This window comes from Vidua macroura, chromosome 21, assembly GCF_024509145.1.
Source record: "Vidua macroura isolate BioBank_ID:100142 chromosome 21, ASM2450914v1, whole genome shotgun sequence".
Classification (NCBI taxonomy): Eukaryota; Metazoa; Chordata; class Aves; order Passeriformes; family Viduidae; genus Vidua; species Vidua macroura.
The window spans coordinates 11,220,228-11,240,922 of record NC_071591.1 but is presented as its reverse complement, the minus strand read 5'-3'; the positions used below and the strand labels follow the sequence as shown (position 1 = coordinate 11,240,922).

Genomic DNA, 20,695 nt, shown 5'->3' with positions numbered 1-20,695 from the left:
ACTGAAATCCAAAAAGATTACATCTATCGCCAGCCAGGGGACTATGTACAAATCACAAACGGGATGGGACTGCTGAGGAACGCGGCTCGAGCTGTTCATTTTCAAGCATCAGTCTCATTACATGGTTATGACAATGGGAAGATGCCAGCAGCTTACATCCCCGGCAGCAGACAAAGAACTTAATGTTACAACTTACTTTAAAAGCTTTTTGACCAATCACACAAAGCAAAAGCATACTGACAGTAGTTCTGTCTAACCACTATAAGCACATGTACCTTTGGTTAAAACAATGCTCGCTAATTTAGAATACAATACCTGCTTGTAAGCCTTAAGATACAATGTACAGAGCTCTATTATTAGCTTAGAACTTCCTAATATCTCACTAGATATACTTTTCTATAACTTAGGGAGTTATTCTAGCCAAGTGTTAATACACTGACCATTGTTCTATTTGTCCTTACTTTCTACTTCTTGTATAATTTTTCTGCTGACAAATCTTATGGCTACTGCTTAGCTCTAATCACAGTTCTGCTGTCTCTGAGGCCTGCCTTTTGCAACTTGCCCAAAACCTTCTGATTTTAAGGATTCCCACACATCAACTGTCTTTCCTTGATCAACCAGGTGAGCTACCTTGCCATAAAAGGAAATCAGGTTTGATAAACAATTTCATGAAGCCTTGCTGGCTGTGACCAGTGACTGTGTTGTCTTTTGGGTGTTTTTCAATAACTCCCAGAATAATCTTCTTCATAACTTTACTAGGCACTGAAGTGACACTGTCAGGCCTTTAGTTTCTGGGGTACTCCTTTCCTTTCTTGAAAATTGGGCCCTGTGGCCGAACTTCTGCTCTACAGTGGCTGTGGTCCTGTGGCTGGCATGAGGTATGTCTGATGGGATTGCCAGGTCCTGGTGTAACCTGTGCCAGGAGGTCCCAATGTCCCATCTTACACTCACACTTGGAAACATTGCAGGGTCTCAGGATTCTCTCAATGCAGCAGGAGTTGGATAGGCCCAGCTGTACCTCAGACATGGTGCAGACTCAGGCCACCTGCTCACAAATCCAGTTCCCCATTTTTGAAATAAAGTACCAATGAGAAGGATAAGAGTTAAAAATGCACGGAATCACTGAAGTAGTACAGGACAAATTCAAGGACAAATAAAAAAGTTATGAAAGATGAAGGAATGGTGAAGGAATAACCAAATCTGCAGGAACCAGGAGCCATGAACTGAGAAGTAAAGAGCAGGACACTACAAATCAAACTAAAATGCCAAATAACAACTTTGTTTGAACTTTGTGCTCATGAGCATAGAAAAATCCTCACCTGTAGGCTGTGATTGCCCCTTACTCACAGTAGTCATCCTGCCTGCAGTCAGAGCCCAGCTGGGTAGGAGAACATGAGAAGACAGACAGCAGCTCAGACACAGCCACCTCCCTGCATGTGATTTCACTCAGGGAAGCTAGACCTCATTCAGATATGACCATCAGGTCAGGGAGAATCCCTGACATTTGTCAAAGCTTCTGTTTCACATTCTGTTTCTTATTTTATGTGACTTGACACAGCTCCTGTTTAGAAGAGCCTTGGAGTTTTGAAACCTCCTTGCTGTGCTCCCCTTTACATGACATCTCTCCCTGATGTGGTTGCATGCCCTGCCTGCCCAGCGTGCAAATGAGTGCAGGTCTTTCGACACACATGGTGCCTACATAACCACCAACCCTTATCCATCAGAAAAGGCTCTGTCAGATCCAACTTGTAAATCAAGCCCTGCCTTTTCCTGCAGAACTTGCTGCCTTACCTTGAGGGAATCCCACCTCAGAGCCGTTGGATCTCATACTGTGAAAAATGCTAATCACTTGTTTTTAAATTTTAAAAGTTTAATAGTAATAAAATAGTTATTAAAAATAGTAATAAAAATTAGAGCAGTAAGAATTTGGATCATTACAGTTAGGACAATAAAGGACAATAAAAAACAAAGAATTACGAATGTTCAGATGCTTTCCTCTTGAAAGCATGGCTCACTAACAAAGGATTAACCCTTAAAAGCAATAGCCTGTTGCATATCTCATACATGATGCATAATTGCTTTTCAAACAAAGGGTGTTCTCTAGTTATGGTTAACTTCTTCCCTTTAATCTTGGTGGCTCCTTAAAATGGAGAGGAGGTGGAAGGATGCTTGTTTTTTCTGATAAAGAGGCAGTAACTCTCAGGTGTCTTGTTGCTGTTATCTCTGTGCAAAGAATTTCTTGATTATCTCATCCTTTTCTTGAGTTAATTAAAAATATCTTACATGGCATAGTTTCTATCATAACATTATGTTATAACCTAAAACTATATCTATCACACTACTTCAAAAGGATTAATACAGTACTACAAAATAACTTTCCAAAATAACACATATAGTATTCAATTTAATATTTGCAAAGAGCCAATCATTTCAGATGCATTTTTCACACATACCCATAGGATTCTAGAAGAACCAAAGCAAATCATGCTGCTGCTGGCAAATGTGCTCCCATTCCCCAAATCCAGACATCCACAGAACAGGTTAGTCTAGCTACACACCATCCCCTCGGCTGGTTCTACAGCCCATGGCACTCTGTGTGTATGTCTTTTCTTCTGCCAAGCAATAAAAATGGTGACAGTTTGGATTAGTTATACCAGGCAGAAGAACCCCAGTGAACAGGAGGGAGGGATGCTTGGGCCAAACAAAACACAAACATGCAAGTAGAACAGGAAATTCAGCAAGAAAAAAGCTCCAGCTCACTGACAGTCAGGGTGCGGTATCTCACCAGGAGAGAGGCAGAGGTGGTTGTGTTTAGGACCTTGCTCCAGGCTTCAACATGTAAATACCCACTGATAGGAAAGGCAGGCGTGTGCTAATGTCTTTACAAATGAATTGATTGGTGAGGGTCTTTAAGAGAAATGGGTGCTAATATCTTTGAAATGGGTCTTAATCTACAAACATCAAGCCGAACAAATTTGTTACAGAACCCAAACAGTTTGACCAGACAGTCTGAGCTTCTGAATTTCAGGATAATAGGAGAAATGGGTCCACACAAAGTCTGTTGCAGAACCCAGACAGTCTGAACTTCTGGTGGATCTGCAGAACAAACCCCGAACTTCTTAACTTTGGGGGGAAATGTCAATACATGTTCAAGTGTAGAATATGTGGTAGGCAGTTCCGGAAGACTGTACCTTCCTAGTAACTCAGCCAATGGTGAAAGGAAGAGGGCAAAATGTGGCTGGGGGTTTAAGGAGAAAAGGAAGCTGTGTCCTGTGAAACTTCGAGAGAGATCCCACAGGGGTATGGCCCAGTGGACTCTCTCCCTTTATTTGAATAAAGTTGAAGGACTCTTCTGTCTACTTTGTGGATACTGGCTTTTCCACAGACCACCAGTATGTTCCCCAAAGAAATATGGTTTTACAGTAAGTCCCTGAACAAGGTGACAGGCTGATGAATTTCTGGCTGTGGCACCACTGTGACTGCTGTTGCCCTTGTCCACTCCTGGCCTTGTCAGCAGCAGGAGAATGGAGTTTGTGATAGGACAGAGGGATTGCTAGATGGATTCTGACTGGAAGCCTTGCAGCATCTACTGGACTTTCATTTAAGCCCCAGGTGATTCCCTCTATTTAAACTTTCTGTGCTAAGACTGCAGGAGAGGTGGCATGGTGAGAGAGGACGCAGTGACTTCTATTTCCTGCTAATACCAGTTCTTGCTCTGTGGACTGAGGTGAGCAAACAACCCACCATTCTCTGGACAGCTTATTTCAACAGCTCACCAGCTTTTCTTCTCCCAGCCCTTGTGACAGCCTCTGAGCCACTGGGCATCTACCAGACTTCCTGCATGCTGACCTTACGGGAGAAAAAAGAGTCTGGAAGTGAGAAAAAACACTTTATGGCAAGTGCCTGGCCCTCAGCAAGGCAAACAGAGCAGAAAGATGGAAAACACAATGCCATTGCAGAGCTGGGAAGATCGAACAAGATATCCCTTTCCAAAGGGAAAACTCTCCCACCGTGCTCTCCTCACTATTTTTAGCCTCTGCTGAGGGGTCTCCTTGGAGACAGATGCATTTCCGGATTGACACTTTGGTAGCCCAGTGGAAGTAATTCCCTGCTAGCTTTGAGACTGACAGAAGAGTTAACACCAATTGTGCTTAATTGTTCAGTGACAGGAAGTAGCAGGACTTGGCACCTGGACTGTTGTTGGCACAGCTCCTGGCCGAACCGACTGTGCCAGGTGGTGACCTGCACTGGCCAGGAACATACCCATTCTGGATGCAGCACTGCATGAGCCAGTGGCAGTGCTGGCTGTTCAATGTGCCAGGCAGCAGCACGCACACACTGAGTCCACAGACCTCTGGCTGGTTCCCCACCAGACCTTGCTTTCCCCTGGGAAGATGTGGCAACAGAGGTTCATAGCATCTGCTTGGACATGGTCATCAGGAGACAACCTTGTGGCTGTAAGTCACCATGTGTCCTCTGCAGCATCAAGATTTATATGTGAACACCTACCTGCTGCCGAAGCCATCACAGTGCTTAATCAACTGCTAAATCACCTATCAGCACCCTTCGATAGTCAGTGTCATGTAGGAAGGTGCCCCAGTCTCCAACATCAGCATTTCTTTACCCCAGTGCTCTGCTGAGGTTTGGTGCAGCTGCTCTGGTCTCTCCTCACAGAGGTGGCAATGCTGGTTGGTGAGACACACTGGGCTGCCACCAGCCTCCAACAGATGCCCTGTGCCCTCCCCAGAGAGGGGTGGTGATATGTTGGGTGTCACCACACCAGAGCTGTGTGTGTCATTGCCAGTACCCGCAGGCCAGGAGAGAGGGAGGGCTGGGCCAGGTCTGAATGGCAGCTGGTGCTTCCCAGTAGCTTGAAGGAAGGAGAGCTGAATAACTATACTGTTTATATTAAAAAAAAAAAAAAAAAAAAAGACATCTCTGTCTGTCAGAAGGGTCTGGGCTGGCCCCAAGACAAACTATATAGTGACAGAAAATAAACCCTCCCCTAAAAAAAAACCCCAAAAAACCACAAAAAACCAACCCCCCAAGAAGTCTTTTCCAAGAATACCCAAAATCTCCTTAACCTCATCCACTAGACCACACTGAGGATGGAAATGTCAACCTGTCTCAAAGCAGCTTTGTCAAAGGCACTTTGGTACAGAAAATGCAGTAAGAGCAGGGCTGCCCTCAGCAGTTGTGTCCCAGCTCCTTGTGCTGGAGCAGGAAGCTCCACATGCACAGCAGTGAGAGTACCTCAGCTGAACTTGCAGACACAGTAAACACCACAAACTGGTATCTCTGGCTCACTTTCCTGGTGGGATAGAGTGGTTAGGCACAAGACATTAAGGCAGTTCTGATTTCTCCCTGTTATTCCTGGCTGTTCCTGCAAAGTCAGAGATGGGGAAGGAACCTAGGGGAAATCCCCTTTTTTTTTTGCAGATCAAGCTTTGCTGAGCAGAGCAGCCTGTGTGCTGATGCTACCAGAGCTGAGCAGCACCATAGTGACTGCCTTGTTTTTGGAGTAGGAAGCAAAGGGAAGCACTGATTCCTTCTTTCCGTATCCTCAGTAGGTGTGAACCTGTTCAGTCAAACACAGCTAAGCCAAGCAGACATCTCAAACAGGTAGGATGGGTCTGGGAAATTTATGAAAAGAAATGAGTTAAAGAAAAGCAGACTGTGAACAGCTCAGCTGCAGCACGGAGAGCAGCTAGAGCAGGACCTTGGTAGAGAAAAGCCCTCTTGAGGGTCTCCAGAGGCTGCTGTGATTTACCTGGGAGCCTGGGGCTGGCAAGGCTGAGTCTCTGTGGAGAAGTGGCAAGAATTGAATGACAAGCCAGAAGTAGGACCAAGGTGCTGAAGACACTTGGATGAAGTCTGACCTGGACAGGGAATCTGATGGCAAGTGGAGCACAGCAAGGGCCAGGTGGGTGGGAGGACTTAAGCCCCAAGTAGCTTCCACCCTCTTCCTTTGAAGCCAACTCAGAGCTAAAGGGAATCACCCCTGGCATGCATGTGGCACAAGAAGATGTCTGTGGCACAGGAAGATGTCCATGACACAGGTAGTCTCACAACCTGATCACTTGGACAGCGGTTCATCACCTTTCCTGGCCATCACCCTTCTCCAGCAGGGTTGTTCCCTGATGCTCCTCTCAGCATCGTGAGCATCAATCCAGGGTGGGGGGGTCTGGAGGTGCCGGCACGTGGCTGCCCAGAGCCCCTTGAGCAAACTGAAGTGCCTGTGATGTGGGAATCATAACACCAGGGCTTTGCAGTCTGCTGTGTTGCAATGGACTCTCTGATGAGGGGGTTTGCAGAGGAGGCAGCACCTTGCACTAGGATTAATATGCTGCTGCGTCTAACAGACACAGCAGATTTCCCTGTAAAATAGAGAAACTCATTCTCTTACCAATGCCAGTGCATATTAAGTTTGTAAAAGATAAGATCCAAATCCTGTTTCTCTCACTTTTGTCAACACTGGTGGGTTTTCCCCTCTTTTTTTTATGTCTGTGGTTCAATAGGGCCCCTACCCCATCTCCTGCTGGCTGCTGGCCACTGGTGCCTTACCAGCCACGGCACTGGGAGAATGGGATTCTAGTCCCTCTGTCAGTATTTATTTAGCCCGTGGCACCGGACAAATACGCCACACAGGACTCTTCTGTGCTGGTGCAACTACAACCCCCTCCTGTAGGGATGCTGCATTGACTGACACTTCTTGGATGTGTTTGCAAAGGTGGCAGTAAGAGTGAATATACCATCGTTGGGATTTTCCTTGTCCCTGTTCACTAATCACATTGTCTCTGAAGTCTTTAGAAATTGTGCTGGTTTTGGCTGGGTTAGCGTTAATTATCTTCACGGTAGCTGTTATGGGGATAGGTTTTGAATTTGTGCTGAAAATATGGAGACAAAAATATAGTGTTGACAATACAGAGATATTTTTCTTATTGCTGAGTGGTGCTTGTACAGCCCCACGGTCTTTTCTGCTTCTCACCCTTCCCCATTATGGAGGGGGATAGAGGTGCATAAGGTGTTGGGGGGGATACACAGCCAGGACAGTTGACCTCAACGGACCCAAGATATATTCTGGACTATACGACATCATGCTCAGTATATAAAGCGGGGGGAAGAAGGAGCAAGGATTTGGCGTTTGTCGCGGTCCCTCGTCGCCAGGGGAAGGTCGGGCTCCTCCCGCAAAAGGAGCGGGACCCCAGCGACCCGCGGGCCCGGGGCGGGGCGGGGCGCCGCGTGCAACTCAAATCGCCGTGCTACCTTTCAGCCAATGGCCGGAGCACCTTCCCGCCGCCAGCCAATGGGAGCGCGGCACTCTCCGCCGCCAGCCAATAGGCTCGGGGGGCGGAGCTTGGAGTAACGCTCGGAGCGGCGGCGATGGCCCCGGAGCGCCGTGACCGCTCGCTCCCCGCCGGTACCGAGGGTCTTCCCCGGGTTTTCCTGCAGAGCCTGCGGACTCTTTTCGATATCCTCGATGACCGGCGGCGAGGCTACGTGCACCTGCGGGAGATTGAGTCGCGCTGGCGGGGAGCGGAAGCCCAGGAGCTGCCCGCTGGGGTGATGGAAGGGTTGCGGCAGGCGGCGCCGGCCAGCGGGTACCTCACCTTCGAGAGGTTCGTACAGGGGCTGCGGGCGGCCCTGCCTGGGACTGAGCCGCCGGTGGAGGGTGGCAGCGGCGAACAGCGGAGCGCGGAGAAGCCGCCAAGCCCTCGCTGTTCCGAGGAGCGGCGGGGGAAGAGCACCGGACAGCGGGAACCGGGGCACGGCCAGCCCCGAGGCCGCGGTGAGTGGCGGGACTGGACTGGGGGCTTCGGGCTCGCGGGGGTGATGGCAGCGCCAAGGCCGGGGACTGGCGCTCGGAGGTCGGAATGGGATTCCGCGGCTCACCCCGCTCCCCTGTGCCCTCCTCTGGGCTCAGAGCCAGCGGTTCCCGCAGGGCCGGTGTAAAACTGGGGGACCAGAGTTACTGTTAGTACTGGTTTGGCTTCGCTGAACTCCGATTCCAGTGCGAATATCCCAGCGCCGCCGCCTGCCCAGGGCTGTGCTCCCCTCGCGATGCGCTGGGCTATTTATAGCGCTGACAGGAGGAATTAAGCGCTTTGCCGTAATGTGTCCGTGGTTGTCCCCTGGCGTAGAGTCTGTCCTGACCTTCCCCGGGGGTGGGTGGCACAGCTGGGCGTTTCGGAGAATGGCTGGGTCCTGGGGACCCCCAAAGCCGAGCAGCTTCTCTGGGGTGAAGCTGCGGTCACAGAGCGGCCGTGTGCTCGGTGGGCTTTGCGCTGGGCTGGCTTTCAGGAATGATTCCTTCACGATGTCATGCATGGTTTAGACAAAAAATGCAAAACCTGATCCAGCTTTTTGGTTTGGATCATTCCGCGGCACTATTCCCAATAACAGTTAATCAATGAATAAATGGGAGAGCAGTACCAGGACGATGTGCTCTGCTGTCCTAGGCTCTGTCCACAGAGCTCACCTGTACATCCCTGTGGACTCTGCCCTTTCCATGGGATCTGGGCTCCCTGTGCTGGCTCTGCCAGAGCCCTCCAGGGTGGTACACTGACCTTAGCATGGGGGAGACTGTTTCACTGGCGTCTTGATTTGTTGCTAGTCAGTAGAAGATGTTATAAGGAAACGAGGCTTCTGGGCTTATCTCAGTAAGTAATAATGCTTTATCTAGGTTTGTGAAGAGCTTTGAGATCAGAGGAGACAAAGTCTGTGTGCAGTGCTGGTACACGTTATTGCACCACCTGAGTGCAATGACTTCCTCCACCTTGGGAAGGTCAGGCTGGTTTGCCTTCCCTTCCCAACCCAGTCTGTTCTGCTGGGTGGAGAAGAAACTTTTAACTGTGACTGAGGTTCTCTGCTTACCATTTTTGCCTCCAGACTAACCACTGGAGCTACATCTAAGGGAATATTATTAAGCAGATTAACTTTTCTATCATCAGGAGTGTAAATCTGGAAAAACCTGAAAAAAATCTGGCTTGGTGAATAGACAGCAGGTTGAAAGCTCTGCCCTGGGAAGAAGCAAGCAGATGACTGCAGCAGCTTTCTGCTTGCTGAGGATCTTTCCATTACAGGGTGATGTTCCATAACTGTCCAGAGCCGGTGGGCAGGGTTAGTGCCTCAGCCCTTGCTGCCAGCATCCCACACTGCAGGGCTGTATTTTGGCAAGAAGCCTGAGTTTCAAGTTCATTTGGCAGCTTAGAAAATGGTACAACTCAGTTACTCCATCTCTTTTAGCTCTAGATCCTGCACAACTGCCCAGTGCGCCCCTCCACACGTGGTTTCCCAGGGTGCAGTTGAACAGGTGGGTGTTCTCAGCTGGCTGCAAGGGAGTTGGGCAGTGCTGTGGCAGGATATGGCTCCATCCCTGCTGCGGAGATGTGTGGTGGGTGCTGGGAGCTGCCTGTGGCTCCAGGAAGACCTGTCTTCACTAAGATTATATCATTTGGGTGTGAGGCTACTCTGAGCTTCCAGCTGCATGTGGTGCATGTCTGTAAGACCCCGACCAAGTGCAGTGAGATGATGTATCAGTGCTCGTAAGCTACAGTGAGTGTGAGGAAATGCTCCCTGCCTGCGTTTTGGGGGAAGAGGGTGCTCACAGAGTGCCTCCCCAGCTCTGCTTTAGGTCTGAGGAGCATCTACACATGCCAGACGTGATTTGGATGTGACTCACGGCAAAATGGCAGAGGTTGGGGTCAGGTGGTTCTCCTGGCATGTCCAGGGGTGCAGTGAGCCAGTGGGATACCAATTCTGTTCCCTCTCCCACACTAACCTCTGCTAGCATGTGGGCAGAAGTGCTTCTGAGGTCCCTGCTTAAGTCAGCTTCCAGCTTCTCTTCAGCCCAGCAGTGCTGGTGCAGTCTGCAAGCTGCTGCTTGGCACCCCATGGTCCCTGAGGAGCCAACAGCACCCACTGGACACAAGTATGGTGAGGTGGATATTGGAGAAGTCACAGGGCAGGGAAGTCACCATAATGATGTCCCTATGTTATGGTGCCTGGTGTCTTGTCACAGCAGTGTCTGAACGCATCACTCTTGGGGGTCTTTAGCCCAGTAGTTCCCCTGTGATCTGGGACCTGGAGAAGTCAAGGCACAGAGCAGAAAGAGCCCAGGATGTGTGTCATGGCCCTGGGCACTGGCTCCTCCTCAGCACAGTGCTTTCCCTTGGTCCAGAGGTGACTTGGCTCTAGCAGCTAGAGAGCTGCTGTTGGCACTAACTGGAGGGAGGGGATGGTTTGTAGGGGCTTCTCTGGGCCATTGGCAAGGATACTTGTGGAGAAGTGTAAAACAACCATGAGTTGTCTGCTAACCCTGAGGGAGGAAGGAGCCTGTCCATTATCACATGCCAGGATCTCTTCCACCTCTGGTGATCTGATCCTGTTCTTTCCCTAAGAACAACTATCCCAGCTCATTAGCAGGGGTCCTGTTTTTAGCCACTAGCTTGTCAGCTCAGGTGTGCAGAGCTCGATTGGTTGACCAGGAGCTCCTGCTTATCACGGTTGCAGCTCAGCTCAACCCAGCACTTTTAAGTAACTGCAGCAAAAAAAAAAAAAAAGAAAAAGTGTTTCAACATGTGTTTGTCCTGCAGCTCCTACCAGAAGTGCTCCTGGCTTTGCCTTGGGATTCTTACTGTTGAGAGTATCCTTGGTTTTGGGGCTGTTCCTCAGTTTTTTGAGCAGGATATACTACATGTCCTAGGTCTGTTAGGACAATGTACGTGGTCACACAAGTCTTGCTGGGTTCCTCCCAGATGGATTTGGGTGTATGAAACCAAAGGGAGCTGGCAAAGCAGATGGATAGGTGATATCAAAGACTTTGTGTTCACAAACGCTTTGTATTCACTGATGTGCTAGAGAACTGTCTGTGCCAGATTACTTGCTCGGAGGTGGAGTGAGATACTGTGATGGACCAGGAGGACTTTGCCCATGACATGGTGACTTCTTTCCCCAGTGACACAAAGTGAGGTGTTGCATTGCCTGCCGCCCCGAGCCTGTCTCCTATCCCTGAAGCAGTGTGACCGTGGCAGCAGAGGCAGCCCTGGTACAGCCTTCTTGCCTCATATCGTTCCTCTCTCATGTCCATGTGCTCAGCTGAGGAAACTTGTGAAGCAGAGGGAAGAAAAGTGCCAGCCCCTGTGGTGGCACACACCCTGTCCTGGGACTCACAGCCCTTTGTGTGCCTGCAGCAGGGAATGTGCCAGACCTGAGCCAGGCAGCTCTGGTAGGATGTGCAAGGGGTGGGGGTGCCTGGCAGATGCGTGGGGAGCTGTCTTGGGAAGAGGGCGTTTTCCCCCGCTGCCTGCCATCACTTGCCGGCTCCCTGCTGCTCGTCTTGAAAAGCCAAGTTGGGAATGGAACTCTTGAGGAAGGCTGTGTGCAGGGAGCAGGCAAGCTGTGGGACTGAGGGGGTGGCATGAGAGAGGGTGTGCTGGGCACTTGGCTGGGGACTGGGGCAGGAAGGAAGGAGCACCAGGCTGTTATCCAGATTTGCCTGGGGATGCTGGCTGCACCCCTGTCTGCCCTGATGCTGTGGTTTGGGCAAATGGGGTGTCAGGGTTCTGCTCTACCAGCTCATATAGCAGTGGATCAGAGCTGGCTTGGCTGTGACTGCAGCACTGGGTTTCTGGTGAGGGTGGGCAGTGTGGGGCTTGTATGGCTTTCACTGCAGGAGCCCAGGGAATTCCTGCCCTGGCTGATAGGCAGGAGGAGCCTGATCCAGCCTGGAACCTGCCAGTATGAACTTAATCTTCAGAAAAAGGTTATGCATAGATTTACATCAGCACCATGTGTTTTTAGTAGTTTGGTCTTTTGCACGATAGGATGTTGGGGTTTTAATAAAATTTTGGAAAATCTACAGTCTGATTTACATTATGGTTACATAATAGACATAGTGTCTGGGCTGGATACTCACATGGCCAAGTCCATCACAAAGCAAGAACTGCCTTCAGGAGAAGTTGGTTCCCTGGCAGAGCTGATGCCACCTGAGTGCAAGCAAGGTGTCCCATGAGGATACATGAGGGCAGGCAATATCACTAATGGCTTAGTTGCCCGGGCTGGGAGTGGACCAGCTTTTCCTGGAAGCTACTCGTTTTCTATAGAAGATGACCGAGATCTGTTGCCAGCCTGGCACAGCTGACTCAATCACTCCTGGCATCTGTTCTGCCTGGACAAAAACAGGAGCAGGCACTCAGGCTGGTGGTTTGCTCAGTCTCTCCCTGTTTGCAAGACCACCCTGCAGATCATCTCACAGAAGTGGCCCTGGGGAGGATTTTGTTGAAAGTAGCTTGTGGCCTCCTGCCTTCCTCTGTTCCAGGTGGTGATGCAAAGTCTGCTGGGCAGCCCCAGGAAGACAGTGGCTACCCAGGGGCTGGGGACACTCGGAGGCATCAGAGAGGCCGTGCAGAACACCGGAGACACACCATCACCAATGGCGTGGACTTCAGCATGGTAAGGGAGTGTTGTGGGCTCCCATGAAGGGGAAGGTGGGTTGCAGGGGTTCCTCATTGCTGACGCCATCTCTGGGCTTTGGCTTCCTTGCTGCCCACCCTGCAGAAGTGAATTGTGGGACGTAAGGCAAATCCTGATACTTGGATATGAAGGTCTGTTGATGTGTGTGGATGTATATTATTTCCAAGGTGCTTTCCTGAATCGTGCCAGACAGGAAGGAGGTGGATCCTTCCCCCAGAATGGGGTCAGCCCATGAAGCCAGTGTGCTGGCTGCCTTCCCCATGGGCAAGGCCTTGGGAAGAGGAAGACAAAGGTGGAGGTGTGGGAACAGATGGATCTCTGGGCCTTAAGAGCACTCCAGCGAGGGTCAGGTATGCTTTGTGCTGGCAAGCAGTGGGGCCAGGCTATGCCCTCTCCCAGATGGTCCATGTAGATCAGGGCTCAAACTTGCAGGTCCTCTTGGCTTCCGACAGACTTCTTGCTAGCAAAGCAGAGAAATCCACACTGAATTTACCAAGGCAGCCCAGGATGGAGGGGTCTGCTCCCCTGTCTCCACTGCTGAGTGGAGAGACTTGGATCAAATTGCCTGGGTGATCTCATTTGCTCCCAGGTGAAATGGAGTAGCTGCCTGGGCATGTTGTCCACAGGCTCAAGCTAAATTGTCCTGGGCAGAGAGCCAGGACCAAGCTTGCAGGATGAGTACTTGGTGGCACTGTCACCACTGCATTTTCACCCCTTGCACCCTGGTGTCACCCTGCTCCTGCAGCCCAACAGGCGTGACCAGCAGTGCCTAGCCTGTCGCTGGCCTATGGGGACACAACATTCCCCAGTGCCAGCCTGGGGAGGGGATGTTTGTGCAGGTCGTTTGCTGGGCTTGCAGCCATGAGAGGAACCTCTGCTGGGAGGTGCTGATAAGAAGTGATAAATGTCACTCTGTGTGTCTAGGATTGAGGGCTCTGCTTCTTGGGGGCTGGGGAGAGAGGAAGGTCTCTGCTTCCCTTCCCTGTGTGTGCAGCTCTGGGCTGGAGTACATCTCAAGGTCCTCTGTGAGGGGAGTATTTGCCACCATGTCTGTCCCCAGTTCTACTATAAGCATTCTTGCTCAGGGCTTGTGTTGCCCTGGTCTCTATTCCCCCAAGGTGTCATGTGGGCAGTGGGAGGGATGTCGCCTCCTGCCCTCTCTCCCTATATGTTGCCAAGTGCTGCACTGCCTTTCTGTACTTTTGACCCCAGAGAAAGGGTGTCTCAGCCTTCCTGACATCCTGAGCACAGCCTTAGGTACCATTTCCAAGCCTACAGAGACAGCTAGAACAGGTTTGAGCCCAGCAAGGACTGAATCTTTGTACTGTCACCTCCTTTACCCCTTCCTGCCCCAATGTTGGGCTCCCAAGGAAAAAAGAACACTGTCATTAGACTAATTTGCCTAAAGCCCTCGGGGAATGGGAGCACTGGTGTCCATCCTACATCTCGAAGTGCACCAGGACTGGTGCCTCCTGAGCAGGGAGCAGAGCTGTGGAGGCTGTGCTGCAGCCCCAGGACCCTTTGCACCCTTTCATCTGGTGCTCACTCGCTCAGCTGGTGTTTTTCCAGCCAGTCCCTCATCTGTTGGCCTTATTTTCCCATGGCCATGAGGGTGGCTGGGATGAGACCTTCCCTGAAAGGCAGAGCACTGTCATTTGTAAGCAGCCCAGGGCACAGCTCTGTCCCCTCCCCTTTACAAGCCACTGAGCACCAGCTCAGTGTACAGTGTACAAGTACAGTGCTTTGTCTTTTTCCTGCCCCAAGTGTCTCATCCTGGCGAGATGCTGCCTGTCCCACACTGGGCAGGTCTGGCAGTGTCCCTCTGCTCTGTGGGATGCTCCCTCTTCCTCTGGTCTCTGTGCTGGCCAGCGAGCCCTGTGGGAGAAGGGCAGGACAGGCAGCAGTGGGCTGCACCCCCAGCTGGATGGATGGGGGTCCTTGCCACATACAGCACCTTCTTTGTGCCCCTCAGCAACAGCACTAAGGCTCTGCACTTCTTCCTCTGGGTGCGTCCCTTTGGGCCATTGGAGAAGGGTGTGGGGGGGAGTTTTTGGGTTGCAAAGAGCATTTCCAGGAGCAGCAGGAGTAAGAGCAGCCCCAGTATAATGGGTGGCAGGTATGGGATGCGGAGAGGCTTTGGGGCTGGCAGTGAGGATGTGGAAATACTGATGGCCTGAAGAAGGTCTTGGTATGGTGCCACTTATCCACAGGTTTCTGTTCAGGGTCACTTCTGAGCTGCACCACTTCTGATGCACTCCAAAGGAGGAGGTTCTGGTGCATCCAGCATTTTCTGGGTGACCAAAGTCTCTGGTGCCTGTGGAGCCCAGGCTGTGCTGTGGGTGAAGGCCAGGCTGTGTTGTGGCAAAGAAGGCAGAGGTAGCGAGGCAGGAAGTTCCCCATACCCTTGGGAGCTGGGGGAACAGCCTCATATTGAAAAGAGGAGAAGGGCTGTGGGGTCACAGGGTGAGGGTGATGAATGGGTCACTGCATCAGTTGCTCTGTTCCCCAGGCATGTCCCCTCATCCCTCTCCACCTCTCTGATTGCCGGTGCCAGCATGATGCCAAGGGGCAGCAGGAGCAGAAGGTGACAGTGGAATGAGGGCCGTGGATCCCCTGTGGATGTGGGTGAAGCCCCCTGCTCTGTGGCAGCCTTGGTTCCTGCTTGGCCTATTCCAAGGGGCTGCTCTGGGAACAGAAGCCCCAGGCACCCTCATAGCAGCTCTCTGGGCACAGCAAGGCCCCCACTGCTCTCCAGGTGATACTGGTGCTGGAGCCTGAGCAACTGGCAGAGATCTTCTGCAGAGAGGTGTGGTGTGCTATGCTCTGCTCAGCTTCATGTGCCTCCAGGGATGAGGCAGACTAGGGAAACAGGGCTGCAGTCTTTCCCTGACTTCCAGCCTGCACGGTGAGCTAGACTCTTCAGTGCTCACCAAAATCCAAGTGTGTCTGTTCTGGTGCTGACACTCACACCCCAAAGGGAGCTGGGGGCAGCTGCAGGCTGCCTCCTGCTGCCTCCCTGGGTAAATAGGTGAAGAAACCTGTACCTGCAACGGTGAGCAGGAGGGTAAAGGTGACCCAAGTGTCCTTCACACAGTTTGATTGTTTCCCAAACTGGAGAACTTTTCTTCCAAAAATCTTCCTCCAAAGCAGCGCCAGGCAGCAGTCATTATCCTGCTCCTCTTCAGCTTTTCATGGGGAAAGGGGCTGTATCCACATTCCCCCACACCTCATGAAGAAACCAACTCCTGGGACTTGAGAAAGCCTCGGTGGGGAGTGGGTGACATCCATGTGCTCTGTCCTGCAGCTGAAGTACATGAAGGAGCTGGAACAGGAGAAGGATTTCCTGTTGCAGGGCCTGGAGCTTATAGACCGGGCTCGAGAGTGGTACCACCAACACATCCAGCTCATGCAGGAGCACCAGCGGCTCCTGGGGAAGAGGAGAACCAGTGCTGTGAGTCTGGGGCTTCACCTGGCTACATGTGGGTTTGGAGAACAGGGCTGGGAGGTGGCTGGACCTGGAGCTGACCCCATGGTAACCTCCAGCCTCTTCTTCTTCCCCATCCTGCAGGATTTCTCTGAAGGTGGCCAGAGCCACCTGGGGTGCCTGATCCCCAAGCTCCAGGAGGTGAACCGCTGCCTGGGTGACCTTCTTTCCACTGCCAGCAAGGTGAGAACAGCACATCAGCAGCTTGAGGTTATTTCTGTGATCTTAGGACTCATCCTGTCCCTCCTATGTTGGGGGATGGGCTGACATTGGAGCTGCCAAAGTTTCCGCCAGCTCTGGAAACGTGATGGAGGACAGCCAAGAGGACAGCACGGCTGACCTCACCACACTCCAAAGTGGGCTGGAGGATGCTTTGGGGGCCTAAAGGAGATCCCCAAAAAGGTACAGCCATTGTCAAGGGAGTAAGGAGCCCGACCTCCTGAGGTACTGAGTCAGCCAATTCAGAGGTGACTGTCCTGCTGGGTAGAAGCCAGGCACTGGCATGAATGCTTCCCCATTCACGGGGCTGGAGACCCTGTGATGGCCTGTGCTGGGATTTTAATCTTCTACTGGGCTTCTCTCAGTTCTTTTTGTGCCATAGAAACATCTCACCTTGAAGAAGGCCTGGGAAGGGCCACAGGGTAGAAGGCTCAGTGTCTCATCCCTTCACCTTCTCTACAGACAGCAAACCCCTCCCCAGCACTGAGCAGGTTGGTCCCTGTGACATCCCCAGCCTCCACAGGCTCCCAGCAAGCCATCAACATGCTGAAGGAGCAGAATCGGCTTCTCACCAAGGTGAGTGGAGGTAGGGGTGGAGGAGATGTCCTTGGGGGTGCTGGGAGAGGAAGGGGATGGGATGGGGCTAGGGAAGGAAGGACAGGCAGTGGGAAGTATTCCTTCAGCTTGGCCAGACTTGGTCATCCCAGAGAAGGGGGTGTGGGCTGCATGTGGAGACCTTCTGGCACACAGCTATGCCCAGCTGTCTCCAGCTGTTTGCTGGGTGAGTCAGTGGCAGGGATGGGGCAGTCCTGCCAGAGGGAAAAGACTGTGACAAATGGAGGTCATGAGAGAGTGCAGAGGCTGTAGCTGGGGACTGTCAGGGAAGAGATGGTCTACCATCTCAGGCCAGGGCCAGGCTCACTGCTCACTGGGACAGGTTTTCTCTCCCAGCACATGGCCACAAAGATGCTCTGGGGGTTGGAGTCCCTCTGCTCTGGAGCCAGGCCAGGACAGCTGGGGGTGTTCACCAGGAGAAGAGAAAAGCAGGGAGACCTCAGAGCCCCTTCCAGGGCCTAAAAGGCCTCTATGAGAGCTGGAGAGAGACTTTGAATAAGGACCTGGAGGGATAGGACAAGGGGGAATGGCTTCCTACTGCCAGAGGGCAGGGTTAGATGGGATAGTGGGAAGAAATTGTTCCCTGTGAGAGTGGTGAGGCCCTGGCACAGGGTGCCCAGAGAAGCTGCCCCATCCCTGGAAGTGTTCAAGAACAGGTTGGACAGGTCTTGGAGCAACTGGCTCTAGTGGAAGGTGTTTCTGCCCCTGGTTAGGGGCTGGGATGAGATGGGCTTTACTGTCCTCCTACACAAAGCCTGTGATTCTGTGGTTCTATGAAATTTTAACAGCAACACGACCAGTTGCCAGCAGTTTCCTTCTCTAACCAGCATTTTCCTCCCCTGTCTTGTGCAGGAGGTGACTGACAAGAGCGAGCGCATCACCCAGTTGGAGCAGGAGAAATCTGCCCTGATCAAGCAGCTCTTTGAGGCTCATGCCCACAACAACCATGAGATGAGCCAGCTGGACTCCACCTTCATCTAGTACATGCCTCCCCTGCCCCATCCCCAAATGTACCTGGGGGTTTCAAGGGACTCTTGCCCCAAATTCACAGCTGCTGCTCCAGGTGTTGTGTCTCAAGGTCTGGGGCTGCTGGTGGCATCTCTGTGCGAGGAAGGCAGGACCCCTCTTGGGGAGCATCTGCTGATGGCTTATCAGCCATGCTGCTCTCAAGCTGCTCCTTTCCTGGTTCTAAGTGGGCTGCAGGGATGCTGTCCCCAGCCCTGCGACCCCCAGCATGCAGGAGACATGGATGCTGTCTGTGCTGCCTGTGTGGGGTAAGCTGCTGTGGTCTTGCTGACTTAGACTGGATTTTGGGTGCTCTTGGGAAAAAGTGATGTGTCTTCAACACTAGCCAGCATCTCCAGACAAGCCTGGCCCTTAGAGGGTGCTGGCTCCTGCTTGTGTTGCTGTTGGAAGACAAGATTGGAAATCCAAGGAGGCATGCTTGGCCCCTCTCTGCTGCCCGTGTTCTGCCTGCCAGAGGCACTGTCCTGGCCCTGTAGTGCCCAAACTGGTGGTCCTCATGGCAACCACTCTGTTGTGTTTGTGGTAGTGATACCATAGTTGCTGTTTACATGTCTGTAGGCTCCTGTAGGGAATGAGCCATAGACCCAACCAAGATAGCCTACACCTCTGAGCTGCTGATTTGGGCTGTTGACAAGTTGAGACAGATACCTTACTCTTTACTTGGCTTTACCTGGCAAATACTTCCTGATATCTGCCAGAATTAGATTATTTTCATGATGACCGTGAAAGGAGAAGTGATGTTCCATAGCCTGAGGATGCTCACATCAGCCTGACCTCACAGAGGGGCTTTAGAACTTGGTTTTGTATTTAACTGAGTGTGGGACAGAGCAGAGGCTGACAGGCTCTTCCCTGTGCACATCTCCACATGGAGAAATGGCAGCTCTGCCTCACATGATTGTGGAGGCTACTACCAGGGATGACATCTTGACTGTGAGTTGCACTCCTCTGCAGGTGTCTTGAGGGGTGGTGGTGGTTCAAGATGGGGTCCTATTAGATGGCACATCTCAGGACTCCTCCTGCTTCCCACCCAGCTCAGTGATGATGCTTGAGCTGAATGACATTTGACTGTGGCTTGGAACTTGGTATCTGTGGTACTTTCACTGGAGAGCTCATTTAGCACAGCCTGGCCCTCTGTATCCCCAAGGCCAGGACCTTTCTCTCTGGTGTTGTTTCATGGTCTGACGCTCCAGGCATGATGCTGGGCATTGAGCTGAGCTGGGCAGAAGGTGCTGGCTCTGCCCTGAGCTGACACATGCAGGCCAATTCTGTTCTCATTTCTGTTCTTATCTGTCAGGACTCTCTGTCCCATCCACCTGTTCTCTTTGAGACTGATCCTGAGCTAAAGCTGACTGCAAGGCATGAATCCCTGGTCTGCCCTGTGCCTGCAGCTGGAGTGGGGATCAGCAGAGTACCAGGGAGATGGTGGAGGAGAGGCAGCAAGGCCATGGCTAGTCATGTCCCCTGTCTGCAAGGGTGTTGGGTGTTAGTTGTCCCCTGGGCATCACTGCCTGCCATTCTTTTTGTGATGCCTCTTCTAGTGTCCAGTACCTGTTTTGCCTGAGGTTAATTAGAACTGACCCTTTTTATGAGGGTTACCTGTCTGTAGGGATAATAAAGTGGGGTGACCTATTTAATTTATCCTTCTATCTCTTCCCTAAATCACCCCATCTACTGCTGTCAGCCCTGAAGTCCCTGCCTGTCCTGTCTCTCAGAATGCAGGGGAAGCTGAAGCTGCAATCTGGTGAGCAAACAAAGAGCCCAGAGGTCTCTGCACCTGGACATGTTTCCATGTCCTTTCCCATCACCTCTGGGCTTCCCAGGGACTGGGGATACCCTGTCCCCTGCTGTGGGGCAGGGTCTTAAAGCCACCTGCACCCCTTCCAAGTGCTGTAGCCTCATCTGTCTACTCCTCCAGAAGCTGTGCTTGGGGGTCACACTGCTCAGGCAGTGCTGGTGCAATTCACAACTTCTTATTTACTTTTAAGTACCCTTTCTCAGAGCTGCCCCACAGTGATGGCAACAGTGGCTGGTGCTCTGCAATGACTCCTTCCCACAGGGTCAGCCACAGGGGACCTCAGTGGAATGGCATGTGTGGCACGTGTCCCTCTGCCCTATGCTGAGATGGCAACTCATAAAGGGTGAACCTGAGTCTCTGCACTGATTGGGGCACCCTCCTTTCCCAGGCTGTGGGGTGAACCCTGCACCCTGCAGAGGCTGAGCCTCCCCTGCAGGGAGCAGAGCCAAGAGGGAGACCCCAGTCTGCTTACTGGCAGCTGGCAAAGGAATCTCTGCCATGGCCTCTTCCAGGTGCTGCTTAGGGCAGCCACTAGTTCCAGCTATGGCAGGAAGAGGGTTGGTAACTGCCTTTGGTTCCCATTTCATGCCTTTGCTTGGGTGTGCAGCCCATGAGGGCTTCGAAAGAAAAAGAAAGTCACAGTTCCCTTGTCAGACTGCTTCAGGGCAGCGCTCTCTGCCGCAGCCCAGGGGGGTTGTCCCTGGACAGCAGAACTGGCCCCCATCTCACTTTCTGTGAGGCTGCAGCAGGTTGTGGGGTAGCCCTGGCAGTGCCACAGCCCAATGGGACCAGGTTTCCCCTGAGAACTGCGGAGTTCACCTCACGCTGTCACTCTGGCCTGGCCACACTGTTTCTAGGCCCCTGATGGGCCTGACCCTCCCCTGTGGGTCTGGGCTGTGTCCACTTTGGCAGCCTTAACTGTGGGGGCTGGCTCAGGAGCCATGAGACCTGCGTTTGGGGCCACGCCTGTAAGTGATGTGTATGCTGGAACACGTGGGTGAGCATGTTCCATTCTCTTCAGGCTTTTTCCTGCTGGAACTGGGTTGGTGTAGATCTGTGGCATGTCCAGGGCTCTGATAACT

The 20,695-nt window shown here is 52.1% G+C and overlaps 1 protein-coding gene across 1 annotated transcript; it reads left to right on the top strand.

The window, feature by feature from the left end:
- Positions 1-7,330: 7,330 nt before the first annotated feature.
- SAPCD2 (suppressor APC domain containing 2) lies at positions 7,331-19,456 on the top strand. The gene is made up of 6 exons (XM_053996586.1): positions 7,331-7,789; positions 12,320-12,453; positions 15,779-15,925; positions 16,043-16,141; positions 16,640-16,753; positions 17,645-19,456. The coding sequence occupies exons 1-6, from the start codon at positions 7,384-7,386 to the stop codon at positions 17,771-17,773; spliced, it is 1,029 nt and encodes a 342-aa protein (XP_053852561.1). The 5' UTR covers positions 7,331-7,383; the 3' UTR covers positions 17,774-19,456.
- The last annotated feature ends 1,239 nt before the right edge of the window (positions 19,457-20,695 follow it).

Coding starts and splice junctions, on each gene's coding strand:
- SAPCD2 (XM_053996586.1), top strand. CDS start 7,384: ATGGCCCCGGAGCGCCGTGACCGCTCGCTCCCCGCCGGTACCGAGGGT. Junction 12,454..15,778: donor ATGGCGTGGACTTCAGCATG/GTAAGGGAGTGT, acceptor TCTGTCCTGCAG/CTGAAGTACATGAAGGAGCT. Junction 16,754..17,644: donor AGAATCGGCTTCTCACCAAG/GTGAGTGGAGGT, acceptor TGTCTTGTGCAG/GAGGTGACTGACAAGAGCGA.